Source organism: Salvelinus fontinalis, chromosome 40 (genome assembly GCF_029448725.1).
Source record: "Salvelinus fontinalis isolate EN_2023a chromosome 40, ASM2944872v1, whole genome shotgun sequence".
Classification (NCBI taxonomy): domain Eukaryota; kingdom Metazoa; phylum Chordata; class Actinopteri; order Salmoniformes; family Salmonidae; genus Salvelinus; species Salvelinus fontinalis.
The window spans coordinates 29,137,359-29,155,264 of NC_074704.1; the positions used below are offsets into that span (position 1 = coordinate 29,137,359).

General features: G+C 42.1%; 1 protein-coding gene across 4 annotated transcripts in view; it reads left to right on the forward strand.

Annotated features, from left to right (window-relative positions):
- LOC129839348 (spectrin beta chain, non-erythrocytic 1) overlaps positions 1-17,906 on the forward strand; it is a 118,511-nt gene that overhangs the window by 87,322 nt on the left and 13,283 nt on the right. For all 4 annotated transcript variants that reach the window (XM_055906724.1, XM_055906725.1, XM_055906722.1 and 1 more), the window contains 13 exons: positions 281-427; positions 2,358-2,621; positions 2,904-3,128; positions 3,618-3,707; positions 5,446-5,724; positions 7,284-7,414; positions 7,772-7,976; positions 8,353-8,727; positions 10,877-11,121; positions 11,468-11,606; positions 12,664-12,748; positions 15,665-15,861; positions 16,370-16,470. In XM_055906724.1, the coding sequence (XP_055762699.1) occupies positions 281-427; positions 2,358-2,621; positions 2,904-3,128; positions 3,618-3,707; positions 5,446-5,724; positions 7,284-7,414; positions 7,772-7,976; positions 8,353-8,727; positions 10,877-11,121; positions 11,468-11,606; positions 12,664-12,748; positions 15,665-15,861; positions 16,370-16,470 (2,483 nt within the window). The remainder of the gene's footprint in view (positions 1-280; positions 428-2,357; positions 2,622-2,903; positions 3,129-3,617; positions 3,708-5,445; positions 5,725-7,283; positions 7,415-7,771; positions 7,977-8,352; positions 8,728-10,876; positions 11,122-11,467; positions 11,607-12,663; positions 12,749-15,664; positions 15,862-16,369; positions 16,471-17,906) is intronic.

Below are 17,906 nucleotides of genomic sequence, written 5' to 3' on the forward strand. Positions count from 1 at the left end.
TGCTGCCCAACATGTCGTTCCTGGACCCAGATTAAGGATACTCCTTTAAAATAGAGATTATGCATTGAAAGTGCTTATTATTCCAGGAACATGCTTAATCAGGATGTGAGAAATCGTTCATAACAGTCTAACATTGGTATCAGTCCCGATACTATGAATACTTACATGCACTGTTTTATATTTAATACGTTGTGTGGCAATGTATGCATAGTGACAGACTGCTTTCACAGTCTAAGGCAGTCAAATACAATGACCTACCTACCTCTGTGTGTGTGCGCAGCTGTCCCTGTGGATCAATGAGAAGATGCTCACGGCCCAGGACATGTCGTACGACGAGGCCAGGAACCTCCACAGCAAATGGCTCAAGCATCAGGCCTTCATGGCCGAGCTGCAGTCCAACAAGGAGTGGCTGGACAAAATTGAGAAGGTTAGCAAACCAAAATAAGATTCACTCTGTCTTGATGATTTTGCATTGGGATTAGATGAATTAATAAGCTTAGTTAATAAGCGCCTCCGATTACTTGAAATTAGCGTGATCAGTTGTCTAGACTTAAGTATTCTTAAGTGTATGTTGTCATTAAAATTTAATTATTTTAAGAATAAAATACATATTTCATAAGTCCTTCTTTTGAGGGCCTAGTTTTATCCTTATACAGTGGCCTTAAATGCATAGTTTACAGGCCACATCAGACCTGCAAGCCACATTATGCTGGCTTGCAAAGTGATGTGTAACTCCTATTGGAGTGGAGATATCCAATATTTAGAATTTTTATTCACCCGCAACCTGCATTCAGAATGACTTCCAGGGTTGGGAAGACTAAGATATGAGACTACCTTAAACATCTAGAATTGAACAACAATTTCAGTAATGGGTACAATAAGTCCAAGTAACAGATTTGAATAGTTTAGAAAATGTATGTTGTTTATTTCTGAGTAGCATACGATGAATTAATCAATTTACATGCAAAAAAATATATATTGAAACAAACAATTTCAAAAATCGACCTGCAGTAGAGCATGCTGGGAAATATGATAATGATAACTGTGTTTTTTTTTAAACTCTGGTTATTAACACCAACAGTGGGGTTCTTTTACACCACTGAGTGTTAATTTAACTCTTTACAGTGGCAACACTAAAAATGTTACACTGAAAAATCAACACTGGCCAATTTTGCGTGTGCTATGAAAGGGACACATCTGCAGGCTTTGTTACGTTTCAAGAACCTTTTAGAATTCTGAAGAACCGTAGATGCCACATCAAGAACCCCACACTTAAAGTTTTTTATCGGGCAAGAATTCTCCAAGGAACTTTAAGAGCTAAGGAAGAGCCATTTAAGAACCACATTTTTTTTAAGTACAGGCAGAGCACATAACGGTAAACTGTCACAATTTCCTTTAGCATTACTTTATGTAAAATATTCAACTCACTTCTTATTAGGTACACCACCCCGTTCACGAAAATGGATAGCGAAAATAGCTTGTTAATGAGAGAGGTCGAAGGAGAATGGCCAGAATCGTGCAAGCTAACAGTTGGGGCACAAGCAGACAAATAACGGCACAATACAACAGTGGTATGCAGAACGGCATCTCGGAACGCACAACTCGTTGATCCTTGTAGCGGATGGGCTATTGCAGCAGACGAACACACCGGGTTCCACTCCTATCAGCTAAAAACAAGAAGAAATGGCTCCAGTGGGCACGAGATGACCAACACTGTACAATTGAGGAGTGGAAGAACATCGCTTGGAACATGACAGCGAGTTCAGTTTACTTGAGTGGCCTGCGCAGTCCCCAGACCCCAACCCAATAGAGCATCTTTGGGATGAGACGGAATGGGCTGTTCGCAGCATGAATGTACCGCCGTCCAATCTGCAGCAACTGCGTGATGCCACCGCGTCAGCAAGGACCAACATCCATGTGGAATGTTTCCGACACCTTATAGAATGCCCTGAAGAATTCAGGCTGTTCAGGAGGCACAGGGGGGTCCAACTCGGTACTAGATGGGTGTACCTAATAAACTGTCTATTGAGTGTATGTAGCCACAATAACTCCCCAACTGGTTATGACTACCTTATACTCACTAACTGCCCTATTATACCCACTCCAAAACTCATGGGGTTACCCCACCATAACTAACCGACTGTACCTGCCCACCGCACTAAATGTGTTTCACTACCATAAAATGTGTTTCAACAACTGCAGAAACACAAAGATTATCCATAAACTTTACCTTTTCTATTTTATACTGCATATTTTGTTACTGTAAGGCATGGCAGCACCACTTCACTAGGTCAAATTCCTGGTACTTGTAAAATGTACTTGGCGAATAAAGGTGATTCTAATTCTCTCCTCTCCAGGATGGGATGCAGCTGGTGTTGGAGAAGCCTGAGACAGAGTCGGTGGTCAAGGAGAAGCTCTCAGCCCTCCAGAAGATGTGGGAAGTGTTGGAGTCCACCACCCAGACCAAAGCCCAGTGCCTGTTTGACGCCAACAAGGCCGAGCTGTTCACACAGAGCTGTGCCGACTTGGACAAGTGGCTGGGTGGCCTGGAGGGCCAGATTCAATCGGATGACTATGGCAAAGACCTGACCAGCGTCAACATCCTGCTCAAGAAGCAGCAGGTACTGTACATGGTGGAGCATGCGTCGTTGTAATCAAATTGATCAATCATGTTGGCAATAATAAAATAATAATGCCAAATATTAATACTAATAATAATCGAAATAAGTTGCCTTTAATTGGTTTTAAACAATACAAAATGTATGGCATCAATTGGTCTGATCTGAAAATCTTGGATACGAAACCATGGATGTGGACTTAGTGGCCTGGGCCCCGCCAGGAACATCATCTAGGGGAAACATAGTGTTCAAAATGTTCTCCTCCCTCTCCCTGGTGGCCCCTAGATATTGGAGAACCAGGTGGAGGTCCGTCAGAGGGAGGTGGTGCAGCTGCAGAGCCAGGCACTGGTCCTCAGCCAGGAAGGGAATGTCACAGAGGAGGTGGATTGCCAGAGACAGATGGTGGAGCACAAATTCAAAGAGCTGCTCGACCCGCTGAGGAAGAGAAAGAACTTCCTGGTGGCCTCCCGCGAGATCCACCAGTTCAACCGCGACGTGGAGGACGAGATAGTGAGTTGATAGTTGATTGAGCTTCCTCCTGGGGGCATACTGTGTGTGTTTGTTTGTTTGTTTGTGTGTTTTTGGTTTTCCGATAGTAAAACAAGGAAAATTCAGACAAGTAGAGACATTTTGGTTTTCAGGGGAAATGTAAAGAGAGCCTGTGACGCAACTTTGGGACATTAACAAGACGACACTCCATCTTAACTCCCCCACATTTACTGGATTGGTTGAACGGTACAGAAGGGAATCTCCCTCAACAAATGTCTTTATTCTCGTCAAGACCAGTATGTAGGACATCTAGTTTCAGGCATTTATTTTAGGTTAAGGTTAGGTTAGGGAAAATAGGATTTTGAATGGGAATTAATTGTTTGGTCTCCACAAGGATAGTAAAACAAACGTTTGTGTGTGGGCATGCATGCACATGTTCTACTGAGGCTTTATTTGTTCTGGTATTTTCATTCAATGCACTTAATAATCTATTTGGCTTGTCCATTTTAGCTTTGGGTCGAAGAGAGGATGCCAATTGCAACCTCCACAGAGCATGGTCACAACCTACAGACCGTTCAACTGCTTATCAAGAAAAATCAGGTATGTGTATTTTTCTCATGTACTGAACATGACTGTCACGCCCTGACCATAGAGAGCTTTTTTATTCTCTATTTTGGTTAGGTCGGGGTGTGACTAGAGTGGGTAATCTAGGTTGTTTATTTCTATGTTGGCCTGGTATGGTTCCCAATCAGAGGCAGCTGTTTATTGTTGTCTCTGATTGGGTATCATATTTAGGCAGCCATTCCCCACTGTGTTTTGTGGGATCTTGTTTATGTGTAGTTACCTGTAAGCACTTCATTTACGTCACGTTTCGTTTGTTCTTTATTGTTTTTGTGCGTTTCATTCAATAAACATGTGGAACCCATATCACGCTGTGCTTTGGTCCGAATGTTATTACGACGATCGTGACAATGTCACTTTACAAGGAAGTCACACTTAGGCCCAAAATAAGCACCATTCTATTGTTGTGAATACGTTTATGCACTGATTTTATAAGCAAAATTATAATTGCTAGTGTCAGTGTTTAGGGCTGTGTTGTTCATAAAATTTTGTCAGCCAGTGATTGTCAAGCAAATAACTGCTGGTCTCACTGGTAATTGCCTGGTAATTAGCATAAACACGTTTAGCATCTCTTGGCTTCCAGGCATAGCCTACAAGCCACTGATGCAGACCTTTTGGAACATCTACATTTTATAAAGTCTAATAATCCATCCATCCATTTAATATAGCCTACACCATCACAATAAATCCATTATGTATTTTAGACACCGTTAAAGAAACATGATATAAAGAAAATGTAGTTTATTTCAGAAGAACAGAATAGCATACTCTCAATTGTCCTTATGTTAGGCCCTGATATGGCTATGGCTGTGGGCTACACTAGTTAATTTAGCAGACAAGATTTACTTACAATTCCGTGACATTATTTTACAGTATGAGGAAAAAAGTGGCAGTTGTGCCCCTGGGCTGAATATAATAGGCGATTTATAATTCCCTTCTCCCGGCTGCCGAGCGCTGTAGCACCTCTCACTCACATGGGTCTCTCAGATGTAGCCAATGCCCATCACGTGATTGGGTCCTTCTCAGGCAAGACGTAGGCTACAAGTGAATGATGACAGACACATCGGTGACACAACTGTGAATTCCGAGGCGCATATTGAATATGTCCACATTTAGCCTGCTTTTTGTCAGCCAACAAGATGAGTAGGCCTAACGAACAGCAAAAGCACTAGCCTATGTCAATCTACTATAGCCTATGTCAATCTACTATCCCCCATAGTACAAAAGTTGACCTATTCTATTGGTCAACTTGTCCTTCTGTGCAATAAATAAATATTCCAAACATAGTTGTGGGATGCGATAGATCCCAACCTAATACAACCACTCGCATCAACAAAACTTTTAAAAGCAATGAGGCTGATCATTTTGGTGATAAGGTGGCTGGATAGTGCCTGCCTATATCTGTTATCCTATTCCTACCAAGTTATTTAAACAAATATATTGAATGATATCATACATAGCAAAGAGTATCACTGTCTTATTGAGTTTTAATTGAGATATAGGCTACGACAGATTGGTGTCCTCTCCAGGGGGTGTACAGTACAGAAATAGGGCTCCTGCCCTTTGAGCCGTTAAGGCAAGGCTTACTTACTTACTTGAAGTGTATCTACTGTATTGTGCTCTTGGTTTTGTGTATCTAGTATTTTAATGTATTGCTAACATTACAAAATTAATTTCCATGGAAATGTGCAATAAAAGTATTGTATCCCCTTCTCAGACTTTGCAGAAGGAGATTCAGGGACACCAGCCCCGCTTCGATGACATTTTCGAGCGGAGCGAGAGCCTGCTGATGGAGGACAGCCTTGCCGTGGAGGCCATTCGCCAGCACCTGGCCGACCTGCAACAGCTGTGGGGTCTGATGATTGAGGAGACAGAGAAGCGTCACGCCCGACTGGAGCAGTCCCACAACGCCCAAAAGTACTACTTTGATGCCGCCGAGGCTGAGGCCTGGATGAGCGAGCAAGAGTTGTACATGATGGCTGAGGAGAAGGCCAAGGTACTAGGGTGTTATTTGAAAATAAAGGAGAGCCGCACACTCTAGGAGCTCAGATGCAAAAATGTAATATCCAACGTTTCGACAGCGAAGCTGTCTTCATCAGGGTATAATCACAAACACTGCGGGATGACTCGTTTATATAGTGTCAAAAGACACACAGGTGTCTGTAATCATGGCCAAAAGTGGCCTAATATCATTGGTTAATTCTCAAATATTAAAATGGCATACAAAGAACAGCATACAAAAAACAGCATACAAAAAACAAATGGATAGCATACGATTATAGATTCATTTTAGACTACACAAGCTTACAAACAATTACAATGGAAAAGTCACAATAATCACAAGAATGGCTTCAGATCAAAGTCTACGTTGAGACCGAAGGTAGCAAGGGTCTTTAAGTTAAAGATCCAGGCAGCCTCTCGTTTTAACAATAAATCATCAAGGTCACCCCCTCTCCTAGGGAGGGTGACATGTTCGATGCCAATATAACGCAGAGACGAAATCGAGTGGCCTGCCTCCAAAAAGTGGGCCGCAACTGGGTAAGTCAAGTTTTTGCACCTAATGGTGCTACGATGCTCTGAGATACGTACTTTTAATTTGCGCTTTGTTTTACCCACATAATTTTTACCAGAAGGACAAGTTATAAGATAAATAACTGCCTTAGTGGAGCACGTAATAACAAATTTGATTGGGATCGATTTCCCTGTTTGTGGGTGTTTGAAGGATCTGCATTTATAAGTGCCATTGCATTGAGCACAGCCATTACACTTGTAATTTCCATCCAGTAGGGGCGCACATAGACGTTGTTCAGGAATATCTTGGGGTGGTAAATCAGGGTGTACCATTTGGCCTCTGAGATTTCTGCCCCGCGAGAATAAGACCAAGGGAAGGTCCGAAAACACATTACCGAGACTATCATCGGATTTTAGAATGTGCCAATGTTTGTGAATGATTCCCTTAATTTGTTCAGAGCGCTTTGAATAGCGGGTAGTTAGAATGCAAGAATGCGTCTTTTTGCGAGACTTCCCTTGAAAAAGGTCATGTCTCGTTTTGTTTTGAATTTTCTCAGTGGCAATATTAATCTGATAATTTTTGTACCCCCTCTTCTTGAACTTTCCTTGCGTCTCAGCCATATTTCTGTCGAAATCTGATTGTTTTTTGCAAATTCTTTTGATTCGACAGAATTGGCTGTAGGGCAAACTATTTTTCAAGGGAAGTGGGTGACAACTATCAGCCCTCAACAAACTGTTATGATCAGTAGGTTTCCTGTAAAGATCAGTGTATAGAACATTATTTTCACACAAGATCAGAAGATCAAGAAAACTGATTTGACGTGTATCAGATTGCATAGTAAATCTCAAATGTTCAGAACAGGAGTTAAGGAAAGCATGGAATGCCTGGGTGTTATTGACAGTGTTTTGGTGCTGTACAAATAATATTTTTGCCATGGGTGTGCCCTATTGTGAGGAATATTGACTGTGTGTGTCTGTATTGATAATGTTGCTTCTAACATAGAATTCCCAAAAGTGCTAAAAACAAGTGTCTTTTCCTCTTAGGATGAGCAGAGCTCTGTAGCCATGCTGAAGAAGCACCAGATTGTGGAACAGTCGGTGGAGGACTACGCTGAGACAGTCCATCAGCTCTCCAAGACCAGCAGAGGCTTGACAGCTGCAGGACATCCAGAGAGGTCAGTGAGAGAGCCCAGAGTGAAGCCATTGAAGTAGAATGTCACTTATTGCCACCCGTCAAGGAACGTTGACCTGAATATGAATGTCCGATCTAGAAAAAGTATTTCTATGAGTGGAGCATTCAGTAGACCAGAGTGTGGTGTGTATGCATATTTTTGTTTCATCTTAACCCTAACAGACCTGATTTCACTAACGAAAGCCTTGATTGCAGACCATGACTAGTTTATTCGTTTGATCAGGTGTGTTAGTATTGGGCTGGAACAAGAATATGTTTTTTTGCAAAAAAACAAAAAAGATTACTCTTGATAAACCCATCCACTGATCATTGAAAACTTGATTTCTGTTTGTGTGGGCAGTGAGAGGATAGGCATGCGTCAGTCTCAGGTGGACAAGCTCTATGCCGGCATGAAGGACCTGTCTGAGGAGAGGCGGGGCAAACTGGATGAGAGGTTCCGCCTGTTCCAGCTCAACCGCGAGGTTGACGACTTGGAGCAGTGGATTGCCGAGCGGGAGGTGGTGGCCGGATCTCACGAGCTGGGACAGGACTACGAGCATGTCACTGTAGGCTACGTCACCTGACTTCAAACCCTACCCTTTCACTCCTGGTGCTGTCAGTGAGGAAAAACTGTCTGCAGTCCAGACCATCTCAAAAGCAGCACATTGCACAAATGTACCAATAATTGAATGCTGCATTGCAGTTGGGTATCATATCTCAATATCATATTGATATGGTTGACATGTTTAACACTTATCCAGGTGTTGTGTGCTTTGGTGTGTGACTGCTTTGCAAACAGTCTGTAACACGGCCGTAGACTGATTTAAGTACTGCCCATTTGATACCACCATTACCTTTTAGTAGGTAAGACAGGGCAGTACAATGTATATTTGTGTTAAAGGTCCTCATTCTCCTCCTCTCCATCCATCTATCCATCCACAGATGCTCCAGGAGCGCTTCCGGGAGTTTGCCCGCGACACAGGCAACATCGGCCAGGAGCGTGTAGATGCCGTCAACCGCCTGTCCGACAAGCTGATTAATGCGGGCCACGCAGATGCCGCCACGGTGGCTGAGTGGAAGGACGGCCTCAACGAGGCCTGGGCTGACCTGCTGGAGCTCATCGACACGCGCACGCAGATCCTGGCTGCCTCCTACGAGCTACACAAATTCTACCACGACGCCAAGGAGATCCTGGGCCGCATCCTGGACAAACACAAGAAGCTTCCCGAGGAGTTGGGACGTGACCAGAACACAGTGGAGACATTGCAGCGGATGCACACCACCTTCGAGCATGACATCCAGGCCCTGGGAACACAGGTAGATATAGCTAATATCTCCCTGTAGCTCACTTCACCAGATCACTGCACTGCGGAAAATGAAATCTCATGTTATTATTAGTAGTGGGCACCAATATCGATCATTCAATGTAATATTGATATTGATAACCTACACTATTATGTAAAAGAGGAAACATGACTGTTCTTGCAGACACAAAACCCTCTCACAGGCTCTCAACTTAGCATACAGTGCATTCGGAAAGTATTCGGACCCCTTGACTTTTTCCACATTTTGTTACGTTACAGTCTTATTCTAAAATGGATTAAATATTTTTTTTCACTCATCAATCTACACACAATGCCCCATAATGACAAAGCAAAAACAGGTTTTTAGAAAATAGAAATATTACATTTTATATAAGTATTCAGACCCTTGACTCAGTCCTTTGTTGAAGCACCTTTGGCAGCGATTACAGCCTTGTGTCTTCTTGGGTATGACGCTGCAGGCTAGGCACACCTGTATTTAGGGGGTTTCTCCTATTCTGCTCTGCAAATCCTCTCAAGCTCTGTCAGGTTGGATGGGGAGCATTGCTGCACAGCTATTTTCAGGTCTCTCCAGAGATGTTCGATCGGGTTCAAGTCCGGGCTCTGGCTGGACCACTCAAAAGGACATTCAGAGACTCGTCCCGAAGCCACTCCTGTGCTGTCGTAGATGTGTGCTTAGGGTCATTGTCCTGTTGGAAGGTGAACCTTCGCCCAGTCTGAGGTCCTGAGCGCTCTGGAACAGGTTTTCATCAAGGATCTCTCTGTACTTTGCTCCGTTCAGCGTTCCCTTGATCCTGACTAGTCTCCCAGTCCCTGCCACTGAAAAACATCCCCACAGCATGATGCTGCCACCACCATGCTTCACTGTAGGGATGGTGCCAGGTTTCCTCCAGACGTGACACTTGGCATTCAGGCCAAAGAGTTCAATCTTATTTTCATCAGATCAGAGAATATTGTTTCTCATGGTCTGAGAGTCTTTAGGTGCCTTTTGGCAAACTCCAAGCGGGCTGTCATGTTCCTTTTACTGAGGAGTGACTTCCGTCTGGCCACTCTACCATAAAGGCTTGATTGGTGGAGTGCTGCAGAGATGGTTGTCCTTCTGAAAGCTTCTTCCATCTCCATAGAGGAACTCTGGAGCTCTGTCAGAGTGACCATCGAGTTCTTGGTCACCTCCCGGACCAAGGCTCTTCTCCCCCGATTGCTCAGTTTGGCCGGGCGGCCAGCTCTAGGAAGAGTCTTGGTGGTTATAAACTTCTTCCATTTAAGAATGATGGAGGCCACTGTGTTCAAATCAACAGACATTTTTTGGTACCCTTCCCCAGATCTGTGCCTCGACACAATCCTGTCTTGGAGCTCTAAGAACAATTTGTTTGATCTCATGGCTTGGTTTTTGCTCTGACATGCACTGTCAACTGTGGGACCTTATAAAGACAGTTGTGTGCCTTTCCAAATCATGTCCCATCAATTGAATTTACCACAGGTGGATTCCAATCAAGTTATAGAAACATTTCAAGGATGATCAATGGAAACAGGGTGCACCTGAGCTCAATTTTGAGTCTCATAGCAAAGGGTCTGAATACTTATGTAAATAAAGTGTTTCTGTTTTTTGTTTTTAATAAATTTGCAAACATTTCTAGAAACCTGTTTTTGCTTTGTCATTATCAGGTATTGTGTGTAGATTGAGGTAAATGTATTGAATCCATTTTAGAATAAGGCTGTAATGTAACGAAATGTGGAAAAAGTCAAAGGGTCTGAATACTTTCAGAATGCGCTGTACTTAACTGCCTGCTGATGGATCAACAACTGGCTTCCCATTGTATTCAAACTGGCCCCCAGATGGCAATCCAAATAGGCAATCCCAATAGGCAATAAGAAAGCAGTTGTCTGAGCTTCACAAAGCCATGGAAATGAACAGAAAATGAAACAATCACACAATGTTATTCATAAAACCGCTATGATATCGGTATCGGTTATTTTATTTTTTTACCAATATCAATATAGATTTTCCATATCGATGCACATCACTAGTAATTATTAACCTGTTAAATACACATAGCCTGTAATTTCATGTAAATACCAGGCAGCAAAAGGTAGTGTAATTGTAGAATAAAATGCATTAAAGCAACTTGTGCTTGGACCTTCAGGTGAGGCAGCTGCAGGAGGATGCCGTCCGCCTCCAGTCGGCCTACGCCGGCGACAAGGCAGACGACATCCAGCGGAGGGAGAGCGAGGTGCTGGAGGCCTGGAATACACTGCTGGAGGCCTGCGATGTCCGCAGAGTCCACCTCCTGGACACGGGCGACAAATTCCGCTTCTTCAGCATGGTGCGCGACCTCATGCTGTGGATGGAGGACGTCATCCGTCTCATCGAAGCCCAGGAGAATCCAAGGTAAATTATTATTGTACTTAGCTAGGTGGGGGTCAGTTCAATTTCAATTCAGTCAATTCAGGAGGTAAACTGAAATTCCTATTCCAATCTTAGGTTTGTATACTGATATCCTGATCTGTGTGTGTGTGTGTGTGTGTGTGTGTGTGTGTGTGTGTGTGTGTGTGTGTGTGTGTGTGTGTGTGTGTGTGTGTGTGTGTGTGTGTGTGTGTGTGTGTGTGTGTGTGTGTGTGTGTGCCTGTGTGTGTGTGTGTGTGTGTGTGTGCCTGTGTGTGTGCCTGTGTGTGTGTGTGTGTGTGCCTGTGTGTGTGTGCCTGTGTGTGTGTGTGTATTTTTTTTCTCTGCACAGGGACGTGTCCTCCGTGGAGTTGTTGATGAACAACCACCAGGGTATCAAGGCTGAGATCGACGCCCGCAATGACAGCTTCACCGCCTGCATTGAACTGGGCAAGTCTCTGCTAGCCAGAAAGCACTATGCATCAGAGGAGGTACGTTCCACTGCCGAACCAATGCTATGCTACTGCAGGGCAGCTCATGAGCCATTTGAGGACCACTGCTCTTTCTCAAAGAAATGGTCCATTTGGGTGAATTAATTTGACAGGCCGATGTATTGGGTGGTTCCACCAATTTGGTGCCTTTTGAGATGTGTAAATTGGTGAAAATAAACTTTTGATTTCACCTAATTTTAACATTCTGTCATAAAGAGTACATGTTCAACTTAATAAAAAACATATTTTTACATCTCAAGAGGTTAAATGAAAAAAACTACAATAGTAAGTGCCTATTAACTGCCAAATAAAGTAACAGTGTTGACCAGAACATGGTTGACTATAAATCCCAGGGGAAATTGGGATTAAATGACAGGGGAAATTGAAGCTTGTTATATGCAACAGGGAGGTGCAATTGAATGCAGGTTTCATAAAAAATATTTAACATGATTGAAATGTTATGCTCGACCCACTCAGATTCCCACCACAAAACACCTCAGAAAATGCCCTAAAAGAGGAGATCCATCTCACCTGCTTTTACAGTATGATTTGACTGTTCAGATGTTCAATGTTTCTTTTGATTTGTATTTTTTTTAAGGAACAGTTTCGCCATATTAAAACGAGAGTTCAGTTCACATAACAGGGTTGACCTTCAAATGAGGGACAGGTTGTTTTTTTACCTTAAAAGGAATCACTAATCATATTAAATAAATAATCATCTTCAGAAATGGCTTTGTCAAAAAAAACAAATAACTAGGGCTTTACAATGATGGTGAAAACCTGGAGAAATGTTGGGGTGAAGTGGGTTCCTGGAAGTCACAGAGGGTGCAATGAGGGACGTCAAAGTTCTGAATCTTCGCACTTTAGCACGTCTTTATTGATATAAAAATCGGATTTATTAAAGGGCACCATTTCTTCTTAAAATATCAAAGGCACTCATTTTGTGGATTGACCATACTGCATCGTAGCCTCTTCAGGTTTTAGTGTATTGCATTGTTTGTATGTGATGATACCCAATGTTAAAAGATAATAACTTGCTGCTCTGTCCTCTGTTTAGATCAAAGATAAATTACTACAGCTGATGGACAAGAGGAAAGACATGATTGACAAGTGGGAGGACCGACGGGAGTGGTTAAGACTAAGTAAAGATTTTTGTTCATACTTTCCCACATGCTATTGGATGGAATCTTGTCACTAGTTGGGCATATCCCGTCCTACTGTGCACCAAACTGATTCAATCAACATTGTTTCAACATAATTTGTCAATGTATTATGACATGCAATTAATTATATGTAGTAACCCTAGATGACTGACAGGGCACTGTTTTGAAGCCACCGAGCAGCCATTTTGGTACCTCCTCCCACCATTTCAAAAAATATTTTGGAAGCTATATAAATCACATTTTGTATGTCTATATTCATTTTTGACAAGTCTATTATATTACAGACACCTTAATGCTTACTTAAAAAATATATTTTCTGAACTGAACATGAAAGAGAAAATAAAAAAATATATATAAATATATTACTTAAAAACATTTTGGGGGTAGAGTACTAATGTTACTGTCCCCATAACAAAGACATACTTAAATACATGTTTTTTGTCCTAGAAATGTTTTATTGAAATACTGTAGACTTCCATTCATTCCTATGGAGGTTGATGGCTTCAAAGCCTCACATTGGCCATTACATAGCAAAACCAATCCAGGGTTTATACACATCATTGCATGTGGTGAGGGTGAGGGTAGGTGACAACATCTCCACCCCGCTGATCGTCAACACTCGGGCCCCACAAGGTTGCGTTCTGAGCCCTCTCCTGTACTCCCTGTTCACCCATGACTATGTGGCCATGCACGCCTCCAACTCAATCATCAAGCTTGCAGACGACACTACAGTGGTAGGCTTGATTACCAACAACGACTAGACGGCCTACAGGGAGGTGATGGCCCTTGGAGTGTGGTGTCAGGAAAATAACCTTACACTCAACATCAACAAAACAAAGGAGATGATCGTGGACTTCAGGAAACAGCAGAGGGAGCACCCCCCTATCCTCATCGACGGGACAGTAGTGGAGAGAGTAGTAAGTTCCTCGGCGTACACACCACGGACAAACTGAATTGGTACACCGACACAGACTGCGTGGTGAAGAAGGTGCAGCAGCGCCTCTTCAACCTCAGGAGGCTGAAGAAATTCGGCTTGTCACCAAAAGCACACACACTTTTACAGATGCACAATCGAGAGCATCCTGACGGGCTGTATCACCGCCTGGTACGGCAACTGCTCCGCCCACAACCGTAAGGCTCTCCAGAGGGTAGTGAGTTTGCCCCCGGTGATGCGTTGTGCAGACCTATCTGCCCTCCAGAACACCTATACCACCCAATGTCACAGGAAGGCTATAAAGATCATCAAGGACAACAACCACCCGAGCCACTGCCTGTTCACCCCGCTATCATCCAGAAGGCGAGGTCAGTACAGGTGCATCAAAGCAGGGACCGAGAGACTGAAAAGCAGCTTCTATCTCAAGGCCATCAGACTGTTAAACAGCAACCACTAACATTGAGTGGCTGCTGCCAACATACTGACTCAACTCCAGCCACTTTAATAATGGAAAAATTGATGTAAAAAATGTATCAGTAGCCACTTTAAACAATGCCACTTAATATAATGTTTACATGCCCTACATTACTCATATCATATATATATACTGTACTCTATACCATCTACTGCATCTTGCCATCTTTATGTAATACATGTATCACTAGCCACTTTTATATGTTTACATACCCTACATTACTCATCTCATATGTATATACTGTACTCAATACCATCTACTGCATCTTGCCTATGCCGTTCTGTACCATCACTCATTCATATATTTCTATGTACATATTCTTCATCCCTTTACACTTGTGTGTGTATAAGGTAGTTGTTGTGAAATTGTTAGGTTAGATTACTCGTTGGTTATTACTGCATTGTCGGAACTAGAAGCACAAGCATTTCGCTACACTCACATTAACATCTGCTAACCATGTGTATGTGACAAATATAATTTGATTTGATTTGGAATCTATGTATAAAATACCTAGTGGCCGGGGACTTTAATGCAGGGAAACTTAAATCAGTTTTACCTCATTTCTATCAGCATGTTAAATGTGCAACCAGAGGGAAAACAATTCTAGATCACCTTTACTCCACACACAGAGACGCTTACAAAGCTCTCCCTCGCCCTTCATTTGGCAAATCTGACCATAATGCTGTCCTCCTGATTCCTGCTTACAAGCAAAAATTAAAGCAGGAAGCACTAGTGACTAGGTCTATAAAAAAAGTGGTCAGATGAAGCAGATGCTAAATTACAGGACTGTTTTGCTTGCACAGACTGGAATATTTAATTTACCACAGTTGGACTCCAATCAAGTTGTAGAAACATGATCAATGGAAACAGGATGCACCTGAGCTAATTTTTGAGTCTCAGCAACCGATTTTTTGAATAAGGCTGTAACGTAACAAAAAGTATTCAAGGGGTCTGAAAACTTTCCGAATGCATTGTAATGTTTAACAAATTCGTAGCATATTGTATGTTTTGCAAATTCATAACATACTGTATGAATTGCAATTCATAACATATTGTACGTTTTGCAAATTCGTAACATAATATGTTTGAAAATTTGTAATATATTCTACAAATTGCAATTCATAACATATCATAGAAATTGTCATTTGTAACATATCATATGAAATTGATGATGCAAATCAACAAATTAATACATACCACATGAAATATTATACTAAATGGATTGTCTCGGATTTACGTACAGAATAATACGAAATGCTCTGAGACCATGTTTGCTCTGCTGATAACTAATGCTTGTGGGCTAAAGTGGACAGTGAGTGTTTCTGTTTTGGGAGGGTGGATATTAGTCATGAGTGCTCAGGTTACCTGTTCCCCCATGCCAGAGGCCATAAGTTAGCTACAACATTGTAAAGAAACAATTTCAGTTGGGCCTTCTCTCCACCAGTTTTCCCTGCTGACTTTCTTCTCTTTGCTCTGCATGGTCTAGTTTTGGAAGTTCACCAGTTTGGGAGGGATGCAGGGGTGGCAGAGGCGTGGCTGCTGGGACAGGAACCATACCTATTCGGCCGGGAGTTGGGGCAGAGCGTGGACGAAGTGGAGAAACTGATCAAGAGGCACGAGGCATTCGAGAAGTCAGCCGCTACTTGGGAGGAGCGCTTCTCAGCGCTGGAGAGGTTGACTACGGTGAGTGTTTTGGCGGGTTGCAATTTTTCTGTCACGTGTCACGAATGTTTATGATAAAATGATTCTTAGACATTAGTCTTACTCATATACAGTTACTTTTTCAGTTCTATTCCAGTGGGTATTTGTAATGTTCATAAAACATTGTTTAGTGAACAGCTATCTTGTGCTAGTCAATTATTTAAGTTCACATACTAACATTGACACCTAGTGTTAACTGCATGTCATTACAGTATTTACCCAATATTTCATGAAAAATTTGGTAGTAATAATATAATACAAAGTTCAAAGAATTCAACATAATTGGTACAACGTTTTGCATGTTCCAATGAATCCCAAAGAAACTACAATGTAATTAAATTAGCTACCATTTTTCACGTCTTAAGTCCCAAGTAAATAGCAAACTTTAAAATTGATGTGTGACCCATCACTCTTTGAAGGTGGCATTGCCAAATTTACTCAGATAAAGGTGGTAAAATGAGACTGAGGTTCCGTTGTCTTGTTCTTCCAGTTGGAGTTATTGGAAGTGAGAAGACAGCAAGAGGAAGAAGAGAGAAGGAGAAAACCCCCTTTGCCGGAGCCTTTACCGGTGCAGGACTCACCACTGCAGAGGTAAGTGTAACGGTTAGGGCTGTTGCGGTGACCAAATTCCCTCCACACCGGTGGTCACGAGTCATGAATGCAGCAAATTCCACGTGACCATTTTGTCACGGTAAGCTCTGATGCTGCTTATGATCATTAGTAGCCTACCAAACTTGCTAACTGCCTTTTACTCAGCACTCTATTGTCCCTGTAATCACGCTGACATCAATGCAAATGTCTTCGAAAATCTAATCAAACACTTCATGAGAGCCCATGAGCTCATGTTGAGCAACATTTCTATAGCCTTTGCAATTTTGCCAAAAAACAGAGTGATGGCCTCTACTAAAAAGAGGAGGATCCCATCAGCTTTACATAGGCTAGGCCTACTATATTTAATTCTCAACATTCCTAATATTAACCACATTGTTTATCTTTACAACGGGAGTATAGCCTACCTGGCTGGCATGAAAATGAACCAAGGGAAAACCGTCCTCCATTTGTTATTTAAGTGCATAGATGACTTGTATTTTTTCCCGCTGCCCCTGTTTCGAGACAGGTGCATGATAATGGTCCATTCTATATTTTAAAAAAAATCACACATATATTATTTAGTACAGTTGAAGTCGGAAGTTTACATACACCTTAGCCAAATACATTTAAACTCAGTTTTTCACAATTCCTGAAATGTAATCCTAGTAAAAATTCCCTGTCTTAGGTCAATTACGATCACCACTTTATTTTAAGAATGTGAAATGTCAGAATAATAGTAGAGAGAATGAATTATTTCAGCTTTTATTTATTTTATCACATTCCCAGTGGGTCATAAGTTTACATACACTCAATTTGTATTTGGTAGCATTGCCTTTAAATTGTTTAATTTGGGTCAAACGTTTTGGGTAGCCTTCCACAAGCTTCCCACAATAAGGGGTGAATTTTGGCCCATTCCTCCTGACAGGGCTGGTGTTACTGAGTCAGGTTTTAAGACCTCCTTGCTCTCACACGCTTTTTCAGTTCTGCCCACAAATTCTCTATAGGACTGAGGTCAGGGCTTTGTGATGGCCACTCCAATACCTTGATATTGTTGTCATTAACACTTTTTCAGGCTAGGGTCTATTTTTCTCCACTTCCTGTCTGACTGACGTGCACAAAGTAAACTGCCTGTTACTCAGGCCCAGAAGCCAGGATATGCATATCATTGGTACCATTGGATATAAAACACTTTGAATTTTGTAGAAATGTTAAAATAATGTATGAGACTATAACACAATAGATATGGGAGTAGAAAATCCAAAGAAAAACCAACCAGATTCTTTTTTTTTTTGAGAGCCTATGCTCTTACAATGGAAAGTATAGGGGCATATCCAAATTCAGCTCCCATATTGCAATTCCTATGGCTTCCACTAGATATCAACAGTCTTTGTTCAAGGTTTCAGGCTTGTTTCTTCCCAAACGAGGAAGAAGTACAA